General features: G+C 30.5%; 1 protein-coding gene across 1 annotated transcript in view; it reads left to right on the top strand.

The window, feature by feature from the left end:
* Positions 1-386: 386 nt before the first annotated feature.
* kel (kelch protein) overlaps positions 387-10150 on the top strand; it is a 36974-nt gene continuing 27210 nt past the window's right edge. The window contains exons 1-4 of the mRNA XM_076478101.1: positions 387-644; positions 1792-1935; positions 4535-4760; positions 6302-6477. Coding sequence (XP_076334216.1) covers positions 613-644; positions 1792-1935; positions 4535-4760; positions 6302-6477 — 578 coding nt within the window. The 5' untranslated portion in view covers positions 387-612. The remainder of the gene's footprint in view (positions 645-1791; positions 1936-4534; positions 4761-6301; positions 6478-10150) is intronic.

Genomic DNA, 10150 nt, shown 5'->3' with positions numbered 1-10150 from the left:
GATCAAAATCATAGACAACTCTGGGCAAAAAAATTCTGAAATAAATGAATCTTTATTTAAATAATATTTTCTACATTTTTACTTTGTAATTTCACGTTTTCGATTATTTACAAGGACTATCTTTGATAAACGAATATTCTATATTTTAAATTATTATTCAAGATATGGATAATAACGAGGTAACCAAGTGATAAAACCATGCACACTAAATATTATAAGCAGATATGTGAGAAGCAATTACATATTTGGTATTTGTTACTATACTTATATATTTCCGTGTGTTCATTGTAAAAGTAAGAATTTTCATAGTACTCATAAGTACACTGAACGGATTTGAATATTAATCCCTTTCAATTAGACGTTTCACGTTTTCTTGTTAGCTGCTCGTTTTTTTGTTTTTTATCTATTTCTCCAGTTAGGTCATGCAGTGAAATGGTTAAGAAACATTTGTGTTTTATCTTGAACTTATTACTTTGGAGACAAATAAAATCAAACGAATTAAAACAGTTCAAACAAAACAGCCAAAACAGAGTTACAAAAAATTTCAGTTAATTAATGTCTTGCAAGTTGGATTGACATTTTATAATACATCTAAACTCACGTTCATCATAAATGTTTGATACTGCGATGGATTTGTGCGACAGGTATTTAATGTTATCTATGTGTCTTGTTATTTATTTTTTCACGTAGACCTAAGCCTAAAATTTTAACTTTAGCTTCCTGCACGTTGTTAATTTAAATTTGTCTCAGCAGCAGCTTGCTCTGCTCTTAAACCCTATTTACTGTACTAATACTATACAACATTCTAATTTACAGTGTAACTTACGAACACTGAGTAGGATTTGATAAGATTTGACATGAATAATAAGAATATGGTGTATGTCACTATTATATTTTCCAATATTAATCATAATAAAGCAATTCAAACTAAAAAAACAATAAGTAAATAAATTGAAATTCATATGTAATTATCGTCTGTATAAATATATCACTTGATTAATAATTTAACACAAAGAATGTAAGTTGAATAAAAAAGAGCTAGAAACGTATTGATATAATTTATGAATAAATAGTAAATACAAGTTTCTTTGAACTTTTTACCCCTGATGTTCAACTTTATGCTTCCATACCTATCTAAGACCTTACAATGTTATCACGAAAGGCTGCCAGCTTTTAGATATCTCTTGATGATGAGAAAACCACTTGAAGTAAAACTATATCTCAGGACTGCTGGAATGGGTATTAACACTTTTACTAATAAAGTAGAGAAGAATGTTATAACCTTCTAAAGTCATCTTCAGGTTGAAATGTTGTTCTCTGCTTTATTAGTAAAAGTGTTAATATCCTTACCATCCATCCTGAGATATATTTTTAACTATCCGTTTGTAGGAAACTATTGAAACCGTAATGTTTGACACATTGAATACAGTAATCCTACACTCCAGTTAACTACTGTAATCTTTTTCAAATTTTACCAATGTAATTTGTAAGTAATATAACTAGCATCTTACTAAAAACCTCTTGTAAATCTTACTGCAATAAGTTAATATCCTTTGGGTTATCTTACCATCCTTTCCTTTTGTTGAAGCTTTGGTTTCTGGCTCTTGAATGACTTTGTTAGTGGAATATTTCAAAGATAAATATTATGCAGTACAGAACTTCTTTCAAAGTGTTTCCAACATGATGAGATCATCCACAAATAAATTAGTTTATTTCTATGTAATTTTAATAAAGTTTAGTATGTAAGTAGAAATAGCATAATTGATGACTTTTGATTTATTCCTGAGATAGCTCTGCTCCAGAGGACAGCAGAACCTTGACGGTGTGTCGTCGTGTTGAGCTTCCACGTTCTAGATGCAATGGAGGAGAAAAACCACCATACAAAAATCCTCATCACACTCAGAAAGCTTTTGAAGTTATGAATATCTTGAGAAAGTAAGGTTTTTGTTTTGTTATATCAGATTAAATTTTGTTAGTTGTAGTCCTGCAAGTTTGTGACATGGAAAAAAATCCCATAACATAATATTTTTCTTTCTTCCAATAAATATTTTCATTGATATAAACATTTAAGTTAACATCACATACCAAAAATGAGAAATGTCTTCAGTGATTGTAAAATTTATCCTGGTGTTAGACTTCCAAGATTTGCTTTTTTACATTAAGGAGAAGGTGTAAACCTGGTGTTATCTTCTCATTATATTGTTTACTTATTGTGTTGTACAATTTTTCATATATTCATGCTTTCTACTGTAGTGGAAAAGTTGTCCAGTGGACTTGAATTATTTTCAGTAAATGCTTGTAAAATATATTCTGTACAAAGGATGAAAGTTCTTCAAACTAATATTGTTAATATTAATATAATTAATAGAAATATTAATATACAAGCTGAGAAATCTGTTTTACACTAAGGATTGAATATAGGCTTGAAGTAGTAAATCAGTGATTTACATTTACGTGAATAATTTGTTTTACACACAATTCACTTTACAACTACTTTATTCCATGTTACTGAAATGGTGTTACAATTGAGTTACTTTTACTGATTCCTTCCTACATATTTTTGATACTTTGAGTGTTTTTTAATAAACAACAATGGAAATTCTTCCTTCTTCCTGAAATGCCATGGTGATCCTGCTTTCAACATCCAACATAGAACCGACAATGGGTTTCCAGATGTATTCCTACCACTTTAAGGTTTTAAACTTGTGCTCTGGCTACCATTTTTCATGGCAGAAAAGGGAATGTTTGACAGTTTTAATGAAATAACTGAATTTTGAAGAAAAACTTTAAAAAATTAGAAATAAAAATTGGTCTAAGACTGGAGTTATTAGATAAACAGATATGTTTTTGCTGTAGGTGTGGTTGAGTAATAAGTGATCTGAAATGTGTCTGTTGATCTAACATATAATCTTACCAAGCTTGATTGAGATTGGTCCAAAGTCCTTAGATTAGCTTGCAATCAAAGAAACAGATTTTAGACTTTTATAAATTTATATGTTGTTGTGTTACAGCTTGCATGTGATTCTTAGTAGGTCTGCTATAGGGCTAAGACTGAAACTTCATAACAGAAATAAAAGCTGTTAAAGAAATAAGGTAACAAGCATCCATAAAATCATATTACAACAACTTATAAACTCATTTAGGAAATATGTAAGTGTTGTTAATTTGGGTAACGGTTAATAGGTTATGTTTACAGACCTGTACCTTCAGAAAGCCCAGTAACTAAGTTATCAGGGTTGAGGTCAAGGGAACATGGTGGGCTACATCTTTTATTTCTGGGATGTATGTACAATATTTTAATTTGTTTCAAAATCAGTATTAGTATTGTTTCCTTCTGAAATGTCACCATTTTGATAATATATCTACATCAGTATATTCCATTGTTTGAAACTTTAACATATTATTGTGTCTTTTACTGCAAGCTAAAGAATCCACTTGCAAACACAACAGTCTGTTTACAGCATACTAGTTGTTATTAAGTGTTATAATTTATCTCAAACCAGTCTCAGATTTATTATGTTACCCATGTTAGGTATTACAATTTTATCATGTTCAAACATAACAGTCTGTTTACAACATACTAGTTGTTAAGTGTTATAATTTATTTTGAACCAGTCTCTGATTTTTTGTTACCGGTGTTAGGTATCATAATTTCAAATAGTCGGAAAGTTTAAGTTAGAGGTTAATTGGATATTGATATGTTTCAAACTTATGATATTTTCCAACAAGATTTATACACAGTTTTCTTTCTTACACAGATATATTTTAATGTAAAAAAATAGTTCAGTTTAAAATAACAGTTATTACAAATAATGGTTTATATACAATAATTTCATAAACTTACAAACAATACTGAGTCTTCTATCTGATCTGAAATTGAATTTTTCATCAGTGGTTCACAGAGAGCAAATTAATTCTATGTTGACACACAGGTACACTTATCTTGATATGAAATGTAGCTCGCTCTATTCTTGGTTGGTCTCAAACAATTTATGAGCTCACTTTTCACTAAAGAAGATATCTAAGGTCCTATCTTGAATCACCTACCTTTTTGAGATATTAAGTTGTTAAAACCACCAGATAGAACATTAAACTTGAATCACCTACTTTCTCGACTTGATGAGATATTAATCTGTTAAAACTACCAGATAGAACATTAAAGTTGAATCACCTACTTTCTTGACTAGGTGAGATATTAATTTGTTAAAACTACCAGATAGAATATTAAACTTGAATCACTTTCCTTCTTGACTTGGTGAGACATTAATTTGTTAAAACTACCAGAAAGAATATTAAACTTGAATCACTTACCTTGTTGACTTGGTGATATATATCAATTTGCTAAAAACCATCAGATAAGCCTTTTTATTCATATGGTTTGATACTTAAGGGACAAATCAAGTGATATAGTAACATTCCTTTAGGGGGTGTTTAATTACATCAGTAAGTGTATCATTTTAAATAAAGATTTACAGAAAATTACCAATTGGGATTTCACAAGACTTGGTTATATCAATCTGTATGTGTTTTTCAGACAAAACCTGCTATGTGATATTATTCTGGTTGCTGATGGGATTGAAATTCCTGCACACAAAATGATCCTAGCTTCCTGTAGCTCATATTTCTATGCTATGTTTACTGGATTTACTGAGAGTAAAGCTGAGAGGATCACCTTACAAGGAATAGATGGTCAAGCTCTGCAGCTCTTAATAGATTATGTTTATTCAGCAGAGGTTGAAGTGACAGAAGATAATGTCCAGGTTGGTCTAAAGCCATTTTAATCATATTAATAACTAATTTTTCCTGTGTACACTTTATAATCTTAGCTATGCATTTGGATTAAGAGTTTCAGTGTTAAGCCTGTGACTTTCTACACAGTATTTTCCTCTTTTGTTGGAGTTAATGCTTTTTTTCATGAATTGCTCAATAAAAGTTAATGCTGATGGTTGGGTTTATATAAGACTTATTTTGTCTGTGTTAGACATCTACTTAACATAATTTTTTTTCTGATTATGTGTTTGTTGGTTTATGGAGGCAACATATTTTGTTTTTTTTATACATGAGAAAGTTTTGTTTGTATTAAGACTTTAATGAATTCCCATAGTTTATCATCATGTCCTACATGAGAATTTCATAAATTTGATTAGAAAATGAGATTCAGAAATGAAATAAACATATACAAACTTTTTAGAAGGGATCATTGATCACCACTAGATATTGTTTCAAGAGCAAGTTATGGATTAAGAGAATGCATAAAAAATGAAACCATCCCAAGAGGGTAAAACTTCTAGTCATGCCTTCTGTTCAACTGTCACATATCTCAGGCAAATGGGAAGTGAAATGGATATTCATGTTCCCTTTGAATGAATAATGGGCAAATTTTTAAATACAGTGCATTTGTTTTTTTTCTGATTGTACTATTGAAACTGACATTTTTGTACATGTACACTAAATGATGATGGAAAGCATGTAAAGAGGAGAGGTGTGCTTTGGATATGACATTTTTACAATGGAGCTTTTTGCAGAGCTGTTGTTAAAGATCTTTGTTGACAAATAGTGTGTTACTGCATTTGGTGACACATATAAAATGTGACAACATGGATTGTAATGATATTGTGAGGACCTGAGTTAATTTTAACATAACCTTCTCTATTTGTTTCTAAACACTCTTGAAAATTACTGGGTTTTTTTCCACTTATTATATTTATTTAACAGCTTTTTAGTTAAAATTAATTTGTAAATATGTTGTGTTAATTTTTCTATATTAGTACAAGTCATCATTTGGGACTGAGAACTAGTCATTACAACTCATGGCAGCTAATTCCACACTATCCATTTAAACAGTAGAACTTGTACAACAAAAAATTTTCCCAGTATAAAAATTACGCTAGACTGAAACTGGTTTTTCATGTATACAAATGAATCTTAACAGACAGAGATGACTTCGTTTTTATATATTTGTCAAGAATTGGTATTAATTTTATGGAAAAAATGAATTTTTTATAGTGAAACATAATTCTACAACCTACTTATATTTTACTGTGTCTAGATCTTTTGGTGTTAATGTCACATTTCAATCATATGTGATATGATCAGGACAGATCTGACAACAAAAACAATCATACTATGGAATTAAATGTAAAAATTACGTGAAAATATTTAACTAGTGAAATAGATTTATTGCTGTGAAGTAGAAGTTTTTATTTGTCTTCTGTTTCCTTCTATACCTTGTCATAATGAACAACAAGTAAAATATCACATTCAACTTATACAACTACAACTGTGGTTTTGTTCTTACCAGGTCCTCCTCCCAGCTGCCAATCTTCTTCAGCTAACAGATGTCAGAGATGCTTGTTGTGACTTCTTGCAGACTCAGTTACATCCATCCAATTGTTTAGGAATAAGGGCTTTTGCTGACCTCCATGGGTGTATGGAGTTATTATCTTATGCAGAGTCTTACACGGAACAACATTTTGTGTATGTATATGAAATACAGATGTATTTACTTAATTTAGTATTTTTTTACACTTCATGAATATAAAACAAATACACAGATGAACATCTTGTTTGGGTATGTGAAATATAGATGTATTTATTTAATGTAGTCTTCTTACACTTAATAAGTACAAAACAAATACATAGATGAACATTTTGTTTGGGTATATGAAATATAGATGTATTTATTTAATGTAGTCTTCTTGCACTTAATAAGTACAAAACAAATACATAGATGAACATTTTGTTTGGGTATATGAAGTATAGATGTATTTATTTAATGTAGTCTTTCCTTGCACTTAATGAATAAAAAACAAGTCCACAGATTAATATCATGTTTGAGTATATAAAATATATAGATGTATTTACTTAATCTAGACTTTTCTTACACTTAATGAATAGAGAACAAATACACTGATGAACATCTTGTTTAGGTGTATTAAATATAGATGTGGTTACTTAATGTTGTCTTTTCTTACATGTAAATATGAAACAAATACATAAATGAACTTCTTTCTTAGGTGTATTAAATATAAATCTATTTACATAATCTGGTATATTTTTTACACTCCATGAACATAAAAGAAATGTGCAGACGAACATCTTGTTTAGGTGTATTAAATATAGATGTCATTACTTAATGTTGTCTTTTCTTACACTTAATGAACACAAAAAAAATACACAGATGAACATCTTGTATGGGTATATGAAATATAGATGTACTTACTTAATGTCTTTTCTTCCACTTAATGAATATTAAACAAATACATAGATGAACATCTTGTTTGGGTATAGGAAATATAGATGTATTTATTTAATATTGTATGTTCTTATGCTTAATGAATGGAAAACAAATACACACCCGAACATCTTTTTTAGGAAGATGAAATATTGACTTATTTACTTTATGTTGTCTTTCCTTACACTTAATAAAGAGAATACAAATACACAGATGAGTTTCTTGTTTAGATATATGAAATATAGATGTGTTTACTAAATGTAGTCTTTTTTTAGAATTAAATTAATAGAAAACAAATACACAGCTGAATATCTTTTTTAGGTAGATAAAATATTGATGTATTTACTTAATGTAGTCTTTTCTTACACTTAATAAATAGAAAACAAATCCACACTGACATCTTGTTTGGGTAGATGAAATATAGATGTGTTTTCTTAGTGTTCTCTTTTCTTACACGTAAGGAACACAAATATACGCAGATGAATGTCTTGTTTAGGTATATGAAATATAGATCTATTCACTTAATGTAGTCCTTTTTTTCAAGTGTCATTATGGATAAACACCTATACCAAGTGTAATTAAACAAGTAACATTACAGATTATCATCTGTGCTCATTGTAACTAAACAAGTGATATTATAGATTAACACCTATACTAAGTGTAATGATTATCACCTGTACTTAGTGTAATTAAACAAGTGGCATTATAGATTAACACCTATACTAAGTGTAATTAAACAAGTGAAATTACAGATTATCACCTGCACTAAGTGTAATTAAACAAGTGACATTACATATTATTGCTTGTACTCAGTGTAATTAAACAAGTGACATTAGAGTGACATTATACTCAGTGTAATTAAACAGGTGACATATGAGTTTATCACCTGTACTTAGTTTAATTAAACAAGTGATATTACAGAGTATCACCTGTAGTCAGTTTAATTAAACAATTGATGTTACATATTATAACCTGTACTCAGTCTAATTAAACAAGTGACATTACAGAGTATCACCTGTACTCAGTGTAATTAAACAAGTGGTGTTAATTGCCCAAACAAATCTTTGTTTTACTGGAAGAACGTTCAGTATACAGATATGGAAAGTTTATTTTCATATTTAAAAATTTACACATCTATAAATATATACTTGACCTTAGATATACAGTTATGGAACTAAGCATGAACACAAAGTGTAAGTATACTGGAGATCCTGTTAATGATAAGCAAAGTGCATTGTGAGTGAAAATATGAAAATAAGATTTCATTGTTCAGAACAGTAATAACTGCTTGATATCATGCTCCCTTTCAGTATATCAAGGAAGGATTGTTGAACATGGTTCCATGTATCCTGTAACAGTTTACTCAATTGATCTGATTTGTTTGGTTGTTATCCAAATTTTTCAGCATCCGTATAACCTTCAACATTCGAATTAGGTCCTGAAGTCATTTTCAGTTTTCTTTTAGCCTCTTTCATTCCAAATATGTTTTCACAACATTGGCTGTTTAGTAGAAATCATTTTAACATTGAAAGATGAAATTCTGTGTAATAAAACATGTTTCTGTTAGAGTGACATGATGGATCAGAATTTGTCTGTATCTGTTGGAAGTCCCTGACACCCTTTGCTGAGACAGAGTTCCTTGGCTCTATTGGTCTACTCATGGCTGAGATACAGTCCCTCAGTTGTATTTGTCCACAATTGGCTGAGATATAGTCCCCTGGTTCTATTGGTCCACCCTTGGCTGAGATACACTTCCTTGGTTGTATATACTCACCCTTGGTTGAGATACAGTCCCTTGGTTCTGTGGTCCACTCATGGTTGCAATACAATCCCTTGGTTCTATTGGTCCACTCAAGGCTGAGATGCAGTTCCTTGGTTTTATTGATCCACTTATGGCTGAGATGCAGTTCCTTGGTTTTATTGATCTACTCATGGCTGAGATATAGTCCCTTGGCTCAGTTGGTCTACTCATGGCTGACATACTGTTCCTTGGTTGAGGTAGAGTCCCTTGGTTCTGGTGGTCTACTCATGGCTGAGATACAGTCCCTCAGTTGTATCAGTCCATCCTCTACAATTGGTGTTGAACCTTGACTGTGTTCCAGACTTCCAAGTCTGTTTTATAATTTGGTTATTGTTCGAGCTTGGTTTTGTCTCTGTAAGGTACTTTTCTTGTTTTGTTATCACATTCTTTTATACCTGTCATTCATTTAATTTATTTTCTGTGTTGTTTCTCCTCAACAAAGGTTGACAAGTAGATTCATGTCCATTGGGACCTTTTGTTCATTACTGTTATTGACTTAATTCAAACAGCTGTACTTGCTGTAAGGTAATTTCCAAGATCTTTATTGGATCATCACCAGTCATGAAGATAATTTACTCTGAGGAACTTTACATCACTTTTGAAGAGTTTTGCATTTTGTTTTCTCGACCACTTTTATTGTCAGAAGTACGAGTTTCACAAACCTTCATCACAGTCTTGCATGTAGCACTGGGTGGACTTGAAGTTGGACTGTAACCAGATTTGAAGTAACCTTTTTTAGCTAAAACTCAAATTTCTGTGTTTTTGTCACATGTAACTTCTTTTCAAAGAGTTCACCACAAATACCAAACCCTCTAAGCATATTACTTCTTATTCAGAACTTGTGTTGGTTTATCACTTTTAGATTGGTATCTGGTTGTGCCAAGTCAACACTGCAATAGGGAACTTTTTATTTTTGCATGAAAGATGCTATTTTATCATGTGTAAGTTCTATTATATACCCACTTTATTCCTGTTTCCAAATCCCTTTCTAATACCCTGTGTGTATGTACATACACATAAATATCTACATTAAAAACAGTTTCTGTACATAAATTGTCATATCTTCAGTAATTGTTTGTATTTCTGACACTTTGTATAAAATAATCAAAAGTAAT

Source organism: Tachypleus tridentatus, chromosome 13 (assembly GCF_004210375.1).
Source record: "Tachypleus tridentatus isolate NWPU-2018 chromosome 13, ASM421037v1, whole genome shotgun sequence".
Classification (NCBI taxonomy): domain Eukaryota; kingdom Metazoa; phylum Arthropoda; class Merostomata; order Xiphosura; family Limulidae; genus Tachypleus; species Tachypleus tridentatus.
This window is presented reverse-complemented; position numbering and strand designations above follow the sequence as displayed.